The sequence below is a fragment of the Pinus tabuliformis genome, chromosome 7 (genome assembly GCF_031772625.1).
Source record: "Pinus tabuliformis cultivar Carrire ecotype Pingquan chromosome 7, CPIR1, whole genome shotgun sequence".
NCBI lineage: Eukaryota > Viridiplantae > Streptophyta > Pinopsida > Pinales > Pinaceae > Pinus > Pinus tabuliformis.
The window spans coordinates 1,566,074,610-1,566,096,261 of record NC_142293.1 but is presented as its reverse complement, the minus strand read 5'-3'; the positions used below and the strand labels follow the sequence as shown (position 1 = coordinate 1,566,096,261).

Here is a 21,652-nt window from a genome sequence, read left to right as displayed (position 1 = left end):
TTTAGTGTAAATTTTAGTGTACTTTCTTATTTGTCTTCGAAGGGGGTGTTGACGTATGAATATGATGAGACTCTTGACTCAATAAACCGTGCAGAACAATGCTGTAAAAAAAAAAATCAATTTCTTATGCAAACAAGTCTTATTCTACACATGTATTATTTCACATATTCATGTATTCATCAGTGCATATAAAGTCATTCAACACTTTGCATAGACGAAAGTTCCTTTTCTCAATATTCCCTAACAACTATTGAACCAAAACAAAGCAGCCTACAACTATTTCGACAAAAGGAGATATACAAATTATCAGTGTTTCTTTCAAAAAAAAATTCTTTTATGAGAGAAAAACTAAAGCATTTTCTTAAAAAATAAATTTTAAGACACCAAATTTGTTGGCATGATAATATTGCATATCCTAATTTAGCCCTTGGGACAAGTTTCCCCCCCTTTTGGTCCACAAAATCACTTGAAAAACATGGAAATGGGTCACTAATGCACAACTGAAAGTTCATTTTCTCAATATTCCATAAAAACTATTGAACCAAAACAAAGCAACCTACAACTATTTCAACAGAAGGAGATATACAGTTTATCAACTTTTCTTTCAACAAGAATTTCTTTTATGAGAGAAAAACTAAAGCATTTTCTTAAAAAATAAATTTTAAGACACCAAATTTGTTAGCATGATACTGTTGCAGATCCTAATTTAGCCATTGGGACAAGTTTCCCCCCTTTTGGTCCACAAAATCTCTTGAAAAACATGGAAATGGTTCACTAAGGCTCTGTCTATGTGTAAACAGAGCTTTAGCTTGGCCACTAATGCTCCATGTGCACAGTCAAAGAGCTTTATAAAGCTCTGTGTAGATTGGCAACATGCGTTAGTGAGAGAAAGAGCTCAAAAAGTGGGCTTTTGGGATCAGTTTATGAAGAGAAAGCAACTTTGAAGGATGCAACAAGTTAGATGGTGGATCAGAGAAGGATACGAAGAATGTCATTTTTGATAAGGGGTAAAATGCACGGGATGAAAACTGCCCTCGAAAGTCTTCCTGAGACTTCCGACAGACCGTAAGGTTATCTGCAAAAGGTCCCTGTTACACACATGTTCATCTATTTGACATATATTGACAGGAAGTGTAGAAAGGATCACCTTTGGTTCTTTCTAGATTCGCTTGGGGATCTCTGTGCGGTAAGCAGAACTCCTCCTGACTAGCTCCAAGATGATTCCTGCACAAAAGAACGATTGTGACGTTAACTAAAGAAGCTCGAAAGCCAAACATGATACTGAGGAATATTAAACTTTATCATGTCTTAGTCCAAGACCATTAGTATTGAGAATCCCAGAGAGGGAGGTATTGGGTATTCTAGCAATATCAACATGTTGTGGCCGATAGGATTATTAAATTAGAATTGTTGAATTTCTTTAGAAGAGATGTTGGTTCAAGCCTAACAGATGAGCAATTTGAGTTGGCTAAAGTATAAGCTTTATTACATAAAAGACATGAGTAGTGGACCAAAAATCATTTTGGTTGTGCATGACAAAGCATCAAGCAATTAATGAAATAATGTCATGCATCTATCCAATCAAAATTTATAATTAATGTTCTGGAGCAGTGTTATGTTATGGCTTTTTTCAATTTATTATTTTAAAATATATATATATTTTTCTGATAAATATAATTTAAACTTTGTGAAATCTATATTATTAAGTTAAAAAAACTATTTAAATAAAATCAATTTTCAATCCAAATTTTGTTTTAATAAATTTTTTGAAAATAATAAAAAAAATTATAATTTTATTTTATTTTAATCAAAATCAACTAAAACTAATTACAATAGAACTTAATCTCGACAAGTATAAAAAAAATCATAAATTATTAAGCCAACATCATATCATTAAACAAACCACATTTATATAAACTTTAATCTCACATTTCTTTCGACCTAAAACATAATAGTTGACTGACAGTTTCACTACTGGCTGTCTTTATCCTATTTAGTGCACAGACCATTTTGATATCTAACTAAAATAAAACTTAATAAATTAAAAAAATAATCCACCCACACTCCCAAGTTCCCTTTCAAGCATTTTTGATATCTAACTAAAATAAAACTTAATAAATAAATAAAAAATCCACCAACGCTCCCAAGTCCCAAGTTCCCTTTCAAGCTTCCTTGAATCGTCAAGGGTCCCAAGTTCCCAGCAATACTCATATGAGGTATGGTCATCTTTGTTAATTAATTCAAACGACTTGACTCAGACTCCCAAGGTGTTAAAGGCTAACATTCCCTATATTGATGTAGATTCAGTGGTATCTGTTATATCTGGTTTTGTTCCATTGCTTTGTTGTCCAAAATCCGTTGCTGCTCATTGAAGAACGTTGTGATGGAAATTGGCGTGGGAAACTTTGAAGCTTATTGATGTAGATTCAGTCGTATCTGTTATATCTAGTTTTGTTCCATTGCTTTGTTGTCCAAAATCTGCTGCCGCTCATTGAAGAACGTTGTGATGGAAATTGGCATGGGAAACTTTGAAGCTTAAAATCAGAAGTGCGTTGATATGGATGTTGCAAAGAGACTGATGCTTCTCCAAGTTTCATAGAGTTTCTCATAATTTTGGTAATATAGCATTTTATTAGTGAATATATCATTTTTCTATTTAATAGGCAAGTTGATCCGGATCTAAACTCAGCCTAGTTATCCAAAAAAAATATGTACAAAATTGAAAACATAAAATTTCAATTCGTTTTTCGCTTCTGAGCCGGGTTTTGATGCTTGGAAAGCCAGGATCCAAGGGATGTAGATTTGAAATTTATTTCTGACAAAGAAAGAGGAATTACAGGGTTTTTAGAATGGCAACAATTGTTATTTTGGCTAGAGTTTGGGTTGTTGTGCTTGTGCTACTTGGGCCATTGCCAGCAGACAGAGCCATTGGCGTTTCGGTCCCTCTGCCTGTCTCACCTGGCGTTTCTGCCCCCACGCCTGTTCCAGAAGACGATATAAGAAGCCTACAAACTATAAAGAAGACGGTAAAAGACCCCATGAATATAATATAGCATTTTATTAGTGAATATATCATTTTTCTATTTAATAGGCAAGCTGATCCGAATCTAAACTCAGCCTAGTTACCCGAAAAAAATATTTACAAAATTGAATATCGCACACAAACATAGCAGTCATTTCACCAATATCTGGATCTCTCCATAAACCACACACAAATTAAAATACAAATAAAAATTGATGCATTGTTTTCCATAAGCTCTCTGTACATTTATTCTCTGTTGGATGCAACATAACAGACAGTGAGTACTTAATGTTTTTTGTGGATTATATTCATTTTGTGGATTATATTCATAACTGATAGCGTCTCTGTAACAATGGTGAATGATAAAAATCAAGGGGGCAAAGAAGTAAGTATACCTATGGCCTCACCTGGTACCAGCAAGCTCACTCTAGCCCTTGGACTAAGAGGGACGCTGATTCCTTTCCTCAGAAACAAAAAGATAGGCAAAGTACCTGTACTTCCAGGAAAGAATCTATATTTTTATACATGAGATAAAAAGGTCAAGCAACCTTAGGAGACATTGCATGAGAATGCAGACTATCAAGTTGGGGAAGCCCAGCAACCCTTGTACTCTATTACTCTTTGAATAAACAATCCCACTGGCTTATTTATCATGTCTGATATTAAAGTGTCTGAACCCTCTCCCAAAATATGGCACTACTGCAGTTACAGATTTGGGTGGTTACAGATTTGGGTGATAACTGAAAGAAGGAACAATCTCATTCATGTGACTGGGCAACAATAGCATTTTGAATGATGAAAACATTGAAGAATTAAATAATTCTGAATTCAAGGCCAATTGCATGAAATAAATGAAAACAACTGAACTACTTATTGTCAGTCCATGTTTTTCTAGGAAATCTATCAAAATAGATAATGTGTTGTAATTGTGCAAAGTAAGGGATTGAAGAAATTAATAGCTGAGATGGTAAAATTGGACAATGCTGGGATTGCCAATGCCCTGTCCCAATCATGAACATTCATGGATTCTTTGTTTAGCCACTTTTCAATATCTCCCTGCACTCTCAAACCCATGCTTGGGTACAATAATACAACATTAAGAATTTTACATTTCAGGTTTCATATGCAGTGTTATCTTGGAGGTATGGCTTTAGAAAGCAATAATATTTAGCAGTTTCGAACAAAATTTTCAGTTTTACATATTTAAATTTTTAGTGAAAACTAACAGTTGATTGAAATGGTAGCTAAAAGGGCCACAACCAACACAGGGGCCTCTCAAATAGAATATACATTTTGATCATCAACCTTTATTAATCACAATTGTGTGATTCAGCAGCACAGTATTAAAGAGATATGCCTTCCCATGCCTACAGTGAAATGTCTGGCAAAATAAAAAATAATAAATAGTGAGTTTGTCTTAAACTATAGACAAAAACAGGAAAAAAAATTCACGTATGGCAAAATTGCAATCCACAAGCTTGAAATGTTTATTATCACACCCACATAAAACAAAAATGTGTATTAGCTGAAATCTTAATGCATATGCAACGCTGCATCTCAGGTTGATTTAGCAATTGCTAAAAGGGCCACAACCAACACAGGGGCCTCTCAAATAGAATACCTGGTGGTCTCTGAAGAAAAAAGAAGCTATCTCGGCACCTAAAAGCATTGGGCTTTCATGTATTCAACTATCCTCGAGAAAAAATACTTTAAATACTAGGAATTCAACTATATGCCCTGCGAATTAAACCCCATAATGAAGGCAAAGAGAGGCAAAATGCCTAAAATACTATTTCCACACAAACATAGTAGTCACCGGTCACCAATATCGCACACAAACATAGCAGTCATTTCACCAATATCTGGATCTCTCCATAAACCACACACAAATTAAAATTAAAATAAAAATTGATGCATTGTTTTCCATAAGCTCTCTGTACATTTATTCTCTGTTGGATGCAACATAACAGATAGCGAGTACTTAATTTTTTTGTGGATTATATTCATAACTGATAGCGTCTCTGTAACAGTGGTGAATGATAAAAAGCAAGGGGGCAAAGAAGTAAGTATACCTATGGCCTCACCTGGTACAATAGGTACCAGCAAGCTCACTCTAGCCCTTGGACTAAGAGGGATGCTGATTCCTTTCCTCAGAAACAAAAAGATAGGCAAAGTACTTGTACTTCCAGGAAAGAATCTATATTTTTATACATGATATAAAAAGGTCAAGAAACCTTAGGAGACATTGCATGAAAATGCAAACTATCAAGTTGGGGAAGCCCAACAACCCTTGTACTCTATTACTCTTTGAATAAACAATCCCACTGGATTATTTATCATGTTTGGTATTAAAGTGTCTGAACCCTCTCCCAAAATATGGCACTACTGCAGTTACAGATTTGGGTGATCACTGAAAGAAGGAACAATCTCATTCATGTGACTGGGCAACAATAGCATATTGAATGATGAAAACATTGAAGACTAAAATAATTCTGAATTAAAGGCCAATTGCATGAAATAAATGAAAACTACTGAACTACTTATTGTCAGTCCATGTTTTTTTGGGAATTATCTGGATCTCTCCATAAACCACACACAAATTAAAATAAAAATAAAAATTGATGCATTGTTTTCCATCAGCTTTCTGTACATTTATTCTCTGTTGGATGCAACATAACAGACAGTGAGTACTTAAATTTTTTGTGGATTATATTCATAACTTATAGCGTCTCCGTAACAATGGTGAATGATAAAAAGCAAGGGGGCAAAGTAACCGTTTAAGGTTTCGAACAATGAGGTGACAATCGTCAGATCCATTGGGTAGACATATTACCATTAGAAACCATTGATTGTGAGTTGATGTGTATATGTTAGACCTGCAACTTAAAGCTAAAGACTAACTACATCGATTTCCGATATGAAAACTCCACATTGATTTACATCATTTCTAATTGATAGATCTATTGAATTAACAAATTGGATTTAACATGTTAATGTCCATTACAAAACAAACTGTTAAATAAAAGATAGCAAAACCACTTTCAGCAGTAATCGGATTTAGAACAAGAACAATGGTCAGTTGCATTAAAAAGAAAATCCCGATTTCCCTCCTATAAGAATCTTAAAAACCAGCGAAAAAACTACTAACTCGATACCTAAAATCAATATTGGGACAATTAATTAGCCTAAACATTAAAACAAACCATTGAGATGTTCTGAGCAAACAATTGTTAGTTTAAATGTACTGTATTAAAAGAAATTTATTGGTGTAGTAAGTACCTGCGCTACGTTTATGCCTGCAATTTCAACAACGGATCCACTGCTTAGGTCAATGTTCTCTTCCAAACACCAAGGGGATTCAGCGTAATGGTCAATAAAAGGGCAATATGAACTGACGCTCTGAGGATTGCAGGGGACAGAGTATCTGAATCCACTGCTGAGGTCAATGTTCTCTTCCAAACACCAAGGGTATTCAGCGTAACACTCAATAAAAAGGGCAATATGAACTGATGCACTTTGAATGGCTCCGAGGATTGCAGGGGACAGAGTATCTCCCATGTGAAGTTTCCCATGACAATTTGTAAGGTGATGGTAGATGAAGCTCAGTACTGGCCAAAAATAGCAACAACAGCTGTCAAGGAAAAAGCAGTGAAAATATCTTCGACAGTGAAAATATCTTCAAGAGACAAAAGAATTGGAAAAAGCAGTAATGCAACTCAAAGGGCCAGGTTCAATGCACAGCAGAACTGGAGGTGAAAAGAAAGCAACTCATATATTTGGAAAAAGCAGTGAACTTCAAATCAACGGTTGAAACTGTCAAACTTGATCAAACGGTTCAGGTTAAAAGTGTTGACAATTGTTGATGCATAGGAAGGCCTATCAGCCTAATTATATTAATACAATTGAAAAGCATAACAAATTTTTATTATGAATAACAAACATTGTCATAAACAACAAACAGATATGTTTATGACAATTAAATGATGGATTTCATTTTTTGGTAGGCATTTTCCATAAATTTGTAAAAAAAAAAAAGAAATATAATAAAAAAAGAATTAAATATAGGATAAATACAAAACTTAATAAATATTAAAATTGAATGTAAATTTATAATTATTAAAAAATATTTTAACTTTTATAAATATTTTGAAATTTCATTTTAAAAATATAATTAAAAAATAATAATATTTGATCAAATTATATATATATATATATATATTATTTTTTTGAAATAATTAAAAATTATTTATTATTATTATATTTATTTAATTTACATTAATTTCAAATTTTACACGTTAAAAAACAAGTCTTTAAAAAACTAAACAAATCCTGTTGATAGTATAATCTTAATATTTAAAATAAAAAATTATATAACTATTTTTCATCTTTAATGAAAATATAATCGTAAAAGTATTTACAAAAAATATCCTTTAAATATAAATTTTAAAAATATATGCAAAGCATATTCACTGTATAATATTTTACTCCGATTCTTTCCCGCTTAAAAGAGAAATTATATTACAACCATAGTTTACTCTGTCTTGTTTGAAGTTGTGAATTGAAAACTTTAATTTCTATATAGTCGCACACCGCTCTCCTCCCGCATCTCCAATTGAGTGCACTTAAACAGGTTCAAGCTGCTGAGGTTCGACAAGCTGCAGAAGGAATCTGGCAGCCTCTCCAATTTCTTGCACCAAGCCAGGCACAAGCTGTGGAGGTTCGTGAAGCTGCTGAAGGAATCTGGCAGCGTCTCCAATTTCTTGTAGCACCTCAAGTCCAAGCTATGGAGGTTCGACAAGCTGAAGAAGGAATCTGGAAGGCTTTCCAATTTCTTGCAGTGATCCAGGTTTATGTGGTGGAGGTTCATTAAGCTGCCGAAGGAATCTGGCAGCCTCTCCAATTGAGTGCACGAAGACATTTTGATGCTGTGGAGGTTCGTCAATCTGCCGAAGGAATCTGGCAGCCTCTCCAATTGAGAGCACGAAGACAGGTCCAAGCTGTGGAGGTTCGACAACCTGCCGAAGGAATCTGGCAGACTTTCCAATCTCCTGCAGGCAAACAGGTCCATGTGGTGGAGGTTTGTCAAGCTGCCGAATGAATCTGGTAGCTTCTTCAATTGCGAGCAACTAGACAAACGAATGTGGTGTAGGTTTGTCAAGCTGCCGAATGAATCTGGCAGCTTCTTCAATTGCGAGCAACTAGGCAAATCCATGTGGTGTAGGTTTGTCAAGCTGCCGAATGAATCTGGCAGCTTCTTCAATTGCGAGCAGTAAGACAAATCCAAGTGGTGTAGGTTTGTCAAGCTGCCGAATGAATCTGGCAGCTTCTTCAATCCAGAGCACCCAGACAAATCCATGTGGTGTAGGTTCGTCAAGCTGCCGAAATAATCTGGCAGCCTCTTCAATCCTTTGCAATAAGACAGGTGCAAGCTGTGGAGGTTCCACAAGTTGCTGAAGGAATCTGGCAGACTCTCCAATTTCCGGCACCGAGACAAATCCATGTGGTGGAGGTTCGTCAAGCTGCCAAAGGAATCTGGCAGCCTCTTCAATCCACGAGCCATAAACAGGACCACATCTTGATGTATGACGATCCTTTCCAGGTGCTTCAGCTGCCCTATGGACTCTGGAATGATCGAGAGATGGCACGCGTTAATAATCTCTAATTCCGTCAACTGCAAAGGTGCCTGGAAGATGAAGCTTTTAGAGTGTAAGAAAGAGATATATACGCTGTACGAAAGATACGTATGATTCTCACCAGGGAAACCGTCAGTAATCATTGGAGATCCTGTGATGCAATATGAATAGCTAACCACAATAGACTTTAAGTCAAAACGTTCAGATTTACCTTCGATTCGCGGAATATGAATAGCTAACTACAACAGACTTTAAGTCAAAACATTCAGATTTACCTTCGATTCGCCTCGCCACAATGTTTCCAGTTCTCCCCCATTCACTCTCAAAACCCTCAAGTTCTTAGTTGTAATCCAGGAAGGTATGCAAGTGTAGGGACAATCACGCGAAGAAAGCCATGTGAGATTTGGCGACCTCAGCCGCAAAATACGATCCAATAGACGCCCTTTATTGACAACACCAATCCTAAGAAAACAATAAAGTTCATCGTACAGTCTATTGTACCATGACGACATTTGTGAGCTCGTCCCCACTAGTTCGGTGCTACGCCCTTCAGGGAGAAGCATTAGTCCGCGTGCTTCCGTTAAAACCTGTTCATTGGGGTGAAGAATTACGAAACTGTGCACGGCTTGCTATGGTTAAATTTAAATATTTTGAAGGTGAAAAAAACGATGGAAAAACTGAATACTTACAGAGAAGTATTTGTGCAACCAATCATCAATGTTCCCGGTGGGACGCCAAAGACGGCGCGGCGTTTCTTCTTCTGCAATCTGCCTTCCCATGTCTCGCAGTTGATCGTGCATATGTATCACATTTTTATCATCTACTTCAACTAGACATTTGCCCTCTAAATCTGTAAGCCGCAGCAAACCGTTCCAGCCTGACGCGTCCCAAACTGCTATGGCACTTGTTTTGCTTTTTCCTATGAAGCAAAAGGTGATATCTAAAAAGATCTTCTGCTCCTCTTCGCTGAGTGCATCGTAACTGATTTTTAATCTGTTCTTTATATCAGGTGAAACTTTCATTTGAACTTTTGATTCATTAAGTGTAGCATCCCAATATGATTCAGGTTTTCCAAAGAGAACTGCCCCAAGCACTTTCAAAGCTAAAGGCAGTCCATCGCATACTTGAAGAAACTGATCTACAAGCTTTTCAAATCCATAGAGTGGATTGGTTTGCCGAAAGGCGTATAAACAAAAGAGCTGTTGCGAGTGTTGTGTGGGAAGGCCTGTTAACTTATAAATGCACGACTCTTCCACTCCTGAGCTTTTCAGCACATCTTTATACCGAGATGTAATTAAAATAAAGCTATCTGGACTTAAGACATCTTTAACCGGTAGAAGTGCCTCTAGCTGATTATCATGATCTATGTCATCTAAAATTAACAAGACATGAGCAGATTTGAGATGCTTTTCAAACATCCCTATACCTTCATGAATGTTATTTATATCCACTTCTCTTTGAGTCAGGCCCCTCAGAAGCTCCCTTTGCACCCAAGGTAGTGAGCTTTTATTAGCCTTTTCTCTGACATCGGATAAAAAAAAGGACTTATTGTAGTTGGAACTCATTTTATTGAAGAGTTCTAAAGCCAACGTTGTCTTCCCCATTCCACCAAGGCCGACTATGCCCGCAACCTGGATTTTTCCAGCCTGCTGTTGCTTCAAAACTGTAGCTTCAAAATCTGTGACTTTGTCATTTAAACCAGTGGGATGTTTGGTCACATACAACCCTGGTTTTCTAATCTTTTTACCCACACATTCGAGGATCTCATCTATCATGTGCACCTCGTCACTAGATATTCACCCACAAAAACACCAACAGGAAATAAATAAATAATTGAAAGCATAGGGCAAAGTATCATATATAGTGTTTACATAGAGAGGGGTTTGGAGGTCTTACCCGTTATACTTGCCGTTGAGATCAAACCCACTTATGTCTGCAACAAAGGAAAGAGCATCTCTCCACTTCTGAATAGTGGCGGGATCATATCGTAGCTTCTGTTCTTGTGTTCGAGAGTCGAACGTTGTCTTCAATTCGAGCTGGTGCAAGCTGAGACCATAACCTTTAGTTTTGTTCTGATCTGTCCACCTAAGATCAGCCGGGTTGACATGGTAAAAAACAGGGATAATTGGAGCCCCAGACTGTCCCATGAGGAGGAGTTCATGTAAACACCAACAGGATTCTGCATTGTAGAGTTGAGGCTTCTGTGATCCATAACAAGTTTATGATAGATTTTTTGGCGAAAATCACATGAGAAATCATTTGTCTACGCGTTTCGAACCAACCAGTGTGGTTCATCGTCAAGACAAGTTGAAGAGCAGATCCAGCTTAGCCTGTTTAAATAGCCAGAGCAGACACACCAACGGATTCTGCATATTTTAGTGAAAAGACAGCAACGTGGACGGACTACGGAGGCGTTTCTAATAACATCTTCTAATTGAGAAGGAAAAGATTGTCCTTCCTGCAAATCCTTTTCATCTAAAAAGGGTCTCAATCCACGTAAAAAAAGAGCACGGTAGAGATGGCCGGCAAAGCTCTTCTTCACTTCCCCACGATGGTTGATAAACACATCGTAATTATCAACAGCAGGAAGAGGAGGAAGCACCATCCCAAGATCTCTGATTTTCCATTTCAATTTCTTCGATTTCACAGGGGGTTTGGTTGATCGAGGATGCAGAGGGAGATGACGACTTTAGGAGGTGCAGATGTGGGGATAAATTGCAACGGCAAGAAAGTGGAGAGTGCAGAGATTACATAAAGTCTCCTTGTAGAGGCAGAGGGTAATAGAATAAGGAAAATATTTTATTTGCGAAGGCCATGAGAACCGTGTCAATGTTATCTGCTTTGCGTGTGGGGTCCACATTGCGAATCATAGACAGGCTGGAGTCTTTGTGCGTTTGAGTGTGGGACCCATAATGCTCTGCGCTCTTTCATTTTACTTTTCCATGCTTGCAGTGAAACTTGAGCTGCATACATATGCCCAGACGTGTGCATCATCCCAGAAAGCACGATACGCGTAAACAAGCAGAAGCCGACAAAATGGTGACTACAAATTACCATCTATCCAGCCCTCACACAGGTCAACCAAATTAATATCATTATAAATTTTTCAATTAAAAAGTGTTGCATTGAACAGGTTGCTTAGAAAAAATTAATCGGGACCCAGACTTGCAGTGCAACTTGAGCTGCATACATATGCCCAGACGTGTGCATCCTCCCAGAAAGCACGATACGCGTAAACAATCAGAAGCCGACACAATGGTGAACTCGAAAGCATGTTCTCCACTATGAATCTTATGGACTACAGCTTCACAACCATCTATTAAAACTGACAAGCCCTCAAACAGGTCAACCAAATTAATATCATTACAAATTTTCCAATTAAAAAGTGTTGCATTGAACAGGTTGCTTAGAAAAAAATGATGGGGAATACACCCATTTCTTCACATTAAGGATCAAAGAAATTAATAGGAAATACACCCCTTCACCGGGAATATTGAAAACCTAATTCATTAAGTTATGTTATTTTGTATTATTAAATTATTATTCATTTGAGGAAGAACATTTATAATTGAATAGTAACCATATTTGAGAAATAGTTAGAATAGAGATTTTGAAATTAATTTATTTTTAAAATTGTAATAAAAAATTACATAAAATTATTAAAATAATTTTAAGTATTTTAGAGTTTGTATATTAAGAATTAGTAAGTTTTGTTAAGGTTTCTACATTTTAAGATAAATTTTCATTTCTAATTTTTTTTTTTTATTTCTAAGTTAACAATCACAAATAAGTGCTTCAAGAAAATTCAAACTCAACCATCCCAAAATAATTCATATAAATACACATTTAAGTACATGAATTATGGCATTTAAATTCATCTTTTAAGAGGTATCTTAAAATCTAGATGACTATTCATATTTAGTTGAGACTTTTCATATTCTTCTACATTGAATGTAATTCATTATACCAACTATCATAACTCTACTAGATTTAAGTTTAACATAAGCTATCATGATGTAAATTTCACAAAAAATACTAGGGTAGTAACTATATGCCTTCATAGTAAAATGAGCACACAAACTACACTTAAATGAATTATTATTATTATTATTTCTTTAAGAGCTTCATTTCTATTTTATTTTGAAACATGAAATATATAATTAGAACAAAATATAGAGGCTACATGGTTGATTTACCTCCTTGAGAAAACCATACCAATGAGTGTTGAGAGATGAGTTCAAAACACCCCCTTAATTAAAGAGCTCAAAAAAATAGTAATCTTGCCTGTTAGTTGGGAAACTAGAACATACAAAGCATTTAATACATAGAGTAACAAATCAAGTTCAACAAAGTAACTAGATGAATCTGCCTTGTAGGAAAAAGTAACTAGGACTTTGCCTTGTAGGACACTAGGTTTGTCTTAAGATAAGATAAGATAATATAGTGTAGACATATAATAAATCTAGAACTTATAAAAATGGAAATAAAACTCATAGTTGAAAAAGATGGAGTTAAGGGTGAGCACATATATACCCCTTTTTAAAACCCATGTTTTGTGATATGTAATTAAGATAGATAATGCTATAATGGTTTGTGTGGGTATTTTAACAAATTCATTTGATGTAAATATTAATTTTTATTAAATATATTGCTAAAACTAAAGAAGAGACCACCTAGCATGACTCTTAATGCTCGAGTGAACAATTGTAAGGGGGATCTAGGAAGTTTCCTACCTTACCTGAATTCAATGTACTAAAATTATGGTATGATATTTGAACCACCCAACTACTAGCAATTGTGGGAAGGAATTATGGAAGTATTACTGAGCTACTCTGGGAGTAGGGGCTCCATACCCAATTTGGAGACTTCTAAGGGACCACATAGCTCAAGGAGGAACCCCAAATTCTCATGTCAGTCAAATTAATATCTGTACAAATTTTCCAACTAAAAGTGTTACATACGGAACAGGATAGTTAGAAAAAATTAATGAGAAATACACACCTTTCACATTAAGCAGGCTAAGGTTGGAAACCTCATCCATAATTCTAATTTGTATTATTAACTATTATTCACCTTGGAAAATGAAAAGGTATAATTGAATAGTAATAATATGTGAGGAATAATTAGAATAGGATTTTGAAATTAATTATGGTTCTAAAATGTGTAAAGAGATGCAGATAAGATTGTTAAATTGTGACAATTTTAGAGACATATGTACATTTGAATTAACATTTTAATATTATTAGTTTTTTAAGAGAAAATATAACACTATTTAATAAAAAAAATGAAAATTACAATCTCAAGTCATTAATTCATTAACTTTGCATGTCACTATGAAAATAGCACAATCAAATTGAGAATAGACGGCAATTTCTTCAAATAAATAAAAGCTTAACTTAATTACTTAAATAGAAAGCTAAGTTACCAAATAAAATTGTTCACTATTTCATTTTGAAATATATTTTTACTTATTTATTCATTATGAATTGAATTGAATGATTTTAATTTTATATAAAAAAATTATCTTTCATTAATTATGAAATTATCCATAATAATAATATAATATTGAATTTATTTATTAAATAGATGAATTAATCTATGTTCATTTTAATCACATTCATTAAGTTTCTAAGAGATATATTTCCACTTCAATATTAGTTAAACTTTTATGAAATATATTTCAACTTCAATAGTATTTAAAGTGAATTTTAACCTATTATTGTTATATGTCAAAGTGATATTAATTTGACATTTTTTACTATGCAAAAATTCTCCCAAGAATAATTCAACATGACTGGGTAAATTCAACATGACTGGGGAATTCTTCTACAATCATTCTAAATTGTAAGTGCCTTTGAGCTAAATCAAAACTCTTTATGACAATTTGCATTCAATGGATTTTCAGCACTAACTTTTGTAATTCAGTGGGTAAACAAATTTACAAGGCAAACAAATTACCAAGCACAAAAAACAACATACATATTTTATGTCAAATGATCATCGGCATGGAGGGCATATATATATATATATATATATATATATATATATATATATAACACCCCCTGCCCCCAAAAAAAAGAGCATAAAATTATAGGAGGCATGCATGTACTCGAGCTTAAACTTGGTAGAAATAGGTCAAAATGTTCTCTTATCTATAAGGTCAATACACCATTTAAGATGATTGGCCGACTCAAAAGATAAAACTTAAAATTCCTACTTGCAAGCATGTAACTCCCCCTCCATATACAAGCTTCAATCACATTGATTTTCTAATGACAATCAATATGCTCAAAACAGATTATTAAGAAATTCCCCAATGGCAAGTCATGCTCAAAACAGATTATTAAGAAATTTCCCAATAGCAAGTCATTAATGCTAACTACTGGAAATAACAAATATCAATTCCCCTTTAAACCTTTGTCAATTTTCCGAAACATCTCATCATTTCTAAGAATGTTTACTTTCTCAATATGAAATTAGACTACTTATTAAAAAAAAAAATTACGAACCACATTATTCATGGGAAAACCAATACTTATAGGATGTAATTAAATTATGTGAAGATACTTAAATGCATTAGGAATGGTTAACCACTTTAAAATGGTCCTATTTCTAATTTATTAATTAAAAGAATTATATTTTTAATTTGGATTTTTGTATTAATATCATTTTAAAATAAACTTGGTTATTATTTTAATGCGTTACTATATCCTCCCTGAGGGGGTGTAGAAGTAGGTGCGGCTCTCCTTTCAGAAAGTGCATTGGTGTACCACCTCGTTGACTTCTGTGAAGCCGTGGATACATGTAGTTAATTCAAAGGTTGTCTCTATGTGTGCTATTAATTGTTTTAAAATTTGCTTTCAGAGGAGAGACTTTTGTTGGAGGTGGTATCGGGGGTTTGAGGGCGTGGGTTTTACCTCGTCTTCTAATTCTCAGGGCTCTTTGGGCTGGCATGGTTAATGGTCGATAGCTATGTAGTTGCACTGGGAAGTGGAGGCACTGCATTGGTTAGTGATCCTTACTTGGCAAGCCATTCTCTCACTTGGTGAATTATCCTTTACTTTGGTTCTAGAGGTTGACAGTCGGGTTTTGGCATATGGCTTTATCACCTTTGTTATAATTGTTCCTTTTCTGTTGTCGAGTTCTTTTGTTCCTTTTGTTTCTTGGAGGATTTGGAAAGTGGGTTAAAAGTTACAATTTAATAGTAACAATACTTGAGGAATAGTTAGAATAAGGATTTTGAAACTAGCGATTGCCCCAAAAGGTGAAAAGCGAGGCTGATATGATTGTTAAATTGTGATAATTTCAAAGACACATGTACATTTGAATTTAGCATCCAAATATTATCAGCCTCTCAAGAGAGAATACAACACCATTTAATAATAAAAAAATGAAAAGTGCAATCTCAACCCATTAATTGATTAACTTCGGAGTGTCAATATGAAAATAACACAATCAAAGTGAGAATATAGCGTAATTTCCTCAAATAAAAAAAAAAAAACTTATCTTAATTACTTAATTGAATCAATGGATAACTATAAAAATGGATGAATAGAAACCTAAGTTAGCCCAATGAAATTATTAACTGTTTCGTTTTAAAATATATTTTTACTTATTTATTCATTATGAATTGAATTGAATGATTTTAATTGATATAATTTAAAAAAATAAAAATTTGTCATCTTTAATCTACTATAAAATTATCCGTAATAATAATAGAATAGTGAATTTATTTATAAAACAAATGAATTAATCTATATTCATTTTAATCTCACATTCATTAAGTTTCTAAGAAATATATTTCAACTTCAATATTATTTAAACATCTAAGAAATATATTTCAACTTCAATTGTATTTAAAGTGAGTTTTAACCTGTTATTTTTATATGTCACAGTGGTATTAATTTACTCTTGCAAGAATAGTTCAATATGGCTGGGGAATTCTTCTACAATCTTCCTAAATTGTAAGTGTCTTTGAGCAAAAACAAAACTCTTTATGATAATTTACATTCAATTGAAAGAATATTTTAGCGCCAACTTTTGAAATTCAGTAGGCAGCTAAGACAATGAGGCAAATAGATTTACAAACACAACAAACAACATACAATATTTTATGTCAAATGATCATCGACATGGAGGGCATGCATACTCAAATAAATTAAAAAACAAAGCAAAAAACACTCGAAAAATAAAAATCAAGCATAAAACTGCACGATGGCATGCATGCACTCCAGCTTAAACTTGGTACATATAAGCCAAAATTTTCTCTTCTCTACAAGGTCAATAAAATATTTAATATGATTAGCCGACTCAAAAGATAAAAGTTAAAATTCCTACTTGCAATCATGTAACTCCCCCCTCCATATACAAGCTTCAACCACATTGCTTTTCTGCTGGAAATCAATATGCTCAAAACAAAATACTATGAAATTTCCCAATGGAAATTCATTAATGCTAACCATTAGCAATAACAGATATCATTTCCCCTTCAAACATTTGTCAATTTTTTCGAAACGTCTCATCATTGCTAAGAATGTTTACTTCCTCAAACTAGACTACTTATGAAATGAAATAATATTTTAACGTCTAGGAGTAAAAATAGTCCATGGGACCATTAGTTCCCTATTTTTCACCTTTTGCAATTCAATCATTTTCTAATTCAAATTGATGATGAGATGGCCCAACCTTCCAAGAATCCCCTCAGTGAAAAGACAATGCCAAGAAACTGATGCTAACATATTCCCATAACTTTCTTTGATGTCTTAGAATGTATCACTTTCCAAAATGATTTTTTTTTTCGATTCCATTGCCCCAAACGTGCAAAATGTACACAATCGTTCTTCCCAAGCTTCATTAAGCCTTTTCCACCATCTTGTTTCACACTGAATTTGATGCAATTTGGTTCTTAATTGACCAATAAGAACATTTTCCCTCCACGGAATGCTAGCTCCAATGAACTCTTTTTGTTGTAGATCACATGTAGGATTGAATCCCTCAATGTAGTGCTTCTTCTTTCTACCCAAATCTTTTCCCCATACATGTTTACGAAACTTCTCCATAACAAAATTCTTTAGCTCCTTGCTATTTGTGGGACAAACATTGAGGAAGATATTCCATTTTTGCATCCATGTGTAGTTTTGTTTCATCCACATTTTCTTTCTTTCACTCGTGCCTTCATTGAAGATAACATTAGGTCATCTACCTACTCCCATTTTCTCAATTCTTTTTAAATATCTTATGAGCCACACCATAGCAATCGCTTCAATGGGAGTTGCTCCTGTTTCACTCAACATTATCTCATAAGGTAATGAACTTTTTATTTTGAACTTCCTCATGATCAAACGTTTTTGGATTTTCTCAATTTGTTTCCATTTTGAGACGAGGGTGCTGCTAGCACACAGTTCACACCCATATAGCATCACTAGACAAGCTAGGAGTCCAAAAAGCACTTTAATCAATCTCATAACTCTGCCTTTCTACATCTGTTTTGAAGAGAATATAATCTTTCCACCTTCCTAAAATTCGCTTCTTTCGGCAGTCCTCCCATTTAAGTTTGTTGTTGAAATCAATCCCAAGGTACTTGTACTCATTTACTTATTAAAAGAAAAAGAAAAAAACTAACCACTTTATTCTTGGGAAAAACAATACTTATAATATGTAATTAAATTATGAGAAGATACTTAAATGATTTAGGAATGGTTAACCACTTTATTGTCTATTAATGTATAACTAGGAAAACCAATAACCTCCTAACATATTCACCATGTAATTAAATTAGTATAAAGATACTTAAATGCATGCATGCATGAGGAATGGTTAAATTCATAAGATATTTACTTTATGTTCATCATTCTTACCTTTGTTTTTTATAGGAAGTCTTTATTAGAATTATCATAAGTTTGTGTGTTTTTGTTTTTGAATAAAATATAATGAAGTTAATGACATTCATGCTTTGGATTCAATAAACACTAAATATCCTTATATATGATGTCTATTCATTGCCATGTGTTTTTGTTTAATTGAATAGTCAACACTTTCATTAGCATGACTATATGTAGTTAATTAATTATTTGTTGAATTAGAGATAAAATTTGAAATTAAAAAATTATTATTATTATTATTATTATTTTAAAGAGAAATAATAATTAAAATTAAAGAATTATATTTTATTTAAATAGTGGAGAAATTACATCTTAATAAGGATTTTAATTTAATAATTAAAGGGATTATATTTTTAAATGGATTTTTATATTAATATCATTTGAAAAGAAATTTGGTTATTATTTTAATGTGTTATTATACCTTCCCTAATGAGGGTGTACAAGTGGGTGCGTCTCTCCTTTCGGGATGAGTGTTGGTGTACAACCTAGTTGATTTTCGTGAAGCGGTGGATACATGTGGTTAATTCGAAGGTTGAAGGTATGTGTGCTATTAATTGTTTTAAAATTTGCTTATGCAGGAGAGATGTTTGTTGGAGGTGGCATCGGGGGCTTGAAGGTGTGGGTTTTACCTCCTCGTCTAGTTCTCAGAGCTCCTTTAGGGTGACATGGTTGATGGTTGATAGCTATGTAGTTGCAGTGGGAAGTGGAGGCACTACATTAGTTGATGATCCTTTCTTGGCAAGCCATTCTCTCTACACCTTGGTGAATTATCCTTTTCTTTGGTTTTGGAGGCTGACAACCGGGTTTCTAGGATATGGATTTATCACCTTTGTTATAATTGTTCCTTTTCCGTCATCGAGTTTTTTTGTTCCTTTTGTTACTTGGAGGATTTGGAAAGTGGATGAAAAGTTATAATTTAGTAGTAATAATATTTAAGGAATAGTTAGAATAGGGATTTTGAAACTAGAAATTTCCCAAAATGTGCAAAGGGATGCCGATAGGATTGTTATATTGTGATAATTTCAAAGACACATGTACATTCGAATTTAGCATCCAAATATTATCAATCTTTCAAGGGAGAATACAACATTATTTAATAAAAAAATGAAAATTGCAATCTCAACCCATTAATTGATTAACTTTGTAGTGTCAATATAAAATTAGCACAATCAAAATGAGAATATAGCGTAATTTCCTCAAATAGAAAAAAAAATAACTTAATTACTTAATTGAATCAATGGATAACTATAAAAATGGATGAATAGAAAGCTGAGTAAACCCAATGAAATGGTTAACTATTTCATTTAAAATATTTTATTACTTATTTATTCATTATGAATTGAATTGAATGATTTTAATTGATATAATTTAAAAAAATAAAAAATTGTCATCTTTAATCAATTATGAAATTATCTGTAATAATACTAGAATAGTAAATTTATTTTTAAAATAGATGAATTAATATATATTCATTTTAATCTGGCATTCATTAAGTTTCTAAGAAATATATTTCAACTTCAATAGTATTTAAAGTGAGCTTTAACCTATTATTTTTATGTGGCAGTGCTATTAATTTGACATTTTTTACCATACAAAAATTCTCATAAGAATAATTCAATATGGCTGAGAAATTCTTCTACAATCCTTGTAAACTGTAAGTGTCTTTGAGCAAAAGCGAAACTCTTTATGACAATTTGCATTCAATTGAAAGGATTTTTTAGCAAGTCTAGCTTTTGTAATTCAGTAGAAAACTAAGACAACGAGGCAAACAGATTTACAAGCACAACAAAAAACATACAATTTTTTATGTCAAATGATCACCGGCATGGAGGGCATGCATACTCAAATAAATTAAAAACAAAAAAACACTTAAAAAATAAAAATCAAGCATAAAACTGTAGGATGCATGCATGTACTCCAGCTTAAACTTGGTAGATATAGGTAAAATCTTTATCTTCGCTACAAGGTCAATACAACAATTAAGATGATTAGCCAACTTAAAAGATAAAAGTTAAAATTCCTACTTGCAAGCATGTAACTCCCTCTCCATATATAAGCTTCAACCACGTTGCTTTTTTGCTGGCAATCAATATGCTCAAAATAGATTACTAAGAAATTTCCCAATGGCAAGTTATTAACGTTAACCATTGACAATAACAAATATCATTTCCCCTTCAATCCTCTGTCAATTTTTCTGAAACGTCTCATCACTACTAAGAATGTTTAAATCAAACCCACCCAACCAACCAACCAACCATTCTCGGGAAAACCAATACTTATAGGATGTAATTAAATTATAAGAAGATACTTAAATTCATTAGGAATGGTTAACCACTTTATTGTCTTTTAAAGTATACCTAGCAAAACCAATAAGCTCCTAATACATTGAGGATGTAATTAAATCAATGTAAAAATGCTTAAATGCGTGAGGAATGGTTAACTTCATATGGTATTTATTTTATGTTGGTCATTCTTCCCTTTGTTTTTTTATTATAAGAAGTCCTTTTTAGAATTATAGTAAGTTAGTGCGTTTTGTTTATGAACAAAATATAATGAAGTTAATGACATTCATGCTTTGGATTCAATTAACATTAAATATCCAATTAACCTTAAATATATTTATATGTGATGTTTATTTATTGTGATGTGTTTTTGTTTAATTGAATAGTCCATGACTATACGTATTTAATTAATTATGTGTTGAATTAGAGATAATATTTGAAATTAAAAAAAAAAAAATATTATTATTTTTATTTTTATTTTTCTCAGTAAAGACTAAATCTATTAAGTAAACGTATGGTACAATGAGAGCTTACAACCAAGAGAGACAAGAACAAAGGCAGCCGGAAAGGATAGGCTATCCACCTCGGCTCCTAAGAGAAGAGAGCAGAACTGAGCATGAAGAAGCAAGAGGAACAGAGGAGCGAGGAACAGAGGAGCAGGAACCGAACAGAGGATTCTACCCAACATGTGTAGTATCGACTATTCGGCATTTTTTCCCTTTTTTTTTACCAACTTTGACCCAATCAAGAGAACTTTGCTGGGCTGGCCTGATCTGCAAACTGAGATGTGCTGGCGGAGAGGCCTCCTTGTCTGAATCCGAGGTGGAGGATTCA

The 21,652-nt window shown here is 33.6% G+C and overlaps 1 protein-coding gene across 1 annotated transcript; it reads right to left on the bottom strand.

The window, feature by feature from the left end:
- Positions 1 to 7,495: 7,495 nt before the first annotated feature.
- Positions 7,496 to 11,565, bottom strand: LOC149254036 (disease resistance protein Roq1-like). The gene is made up of 4 exons (XM_089460054.1): positions 10,552 to 11,565; positions 9,345 to 10,443; positions 8,931 to 9,242; positions 7,496 to 8,705 (listed from the first exon to the last, which is right to left on the bottom strand). The coding sequence occupies exons 1-4, from the start codon at positions 10,800 to 10,802 to the stop codon at positions 7,590 to 7,592; spliced, it is 2,778 nt and encodes a 925-aa protein (XP_089316180.1). The 5' UTR covers positions 10,803 to 11,565; the 3' UTR covers positions 7,496 to 7,589.
- Positions 11,566 to 21,652: the final 10,087 nt, after the last annotated feature.

Coding starts and splice junctions, on each gene's coding strand:
- LOC149254036 (XM_089460054.1), bottom strand. CDS start 10,802: ATGGGACAGTCTGGGGCTCCAATTATCCCTGTTTTTTACCATGTCAAC. Junction 10,444..10,551: donor CTCAACGGCAAGTATAACGG/GTAAGACCTCCA, acceptor GTGAATATCTAG/TGACGAGGTGCACATGATAG. Junction 9,243..9,344: donor GGTTGCACAAATACTTCTCT/GTAAGTATTCAG, acceptor CCCAATGAACAG/GTTTTAACGGAAGCACGCGG.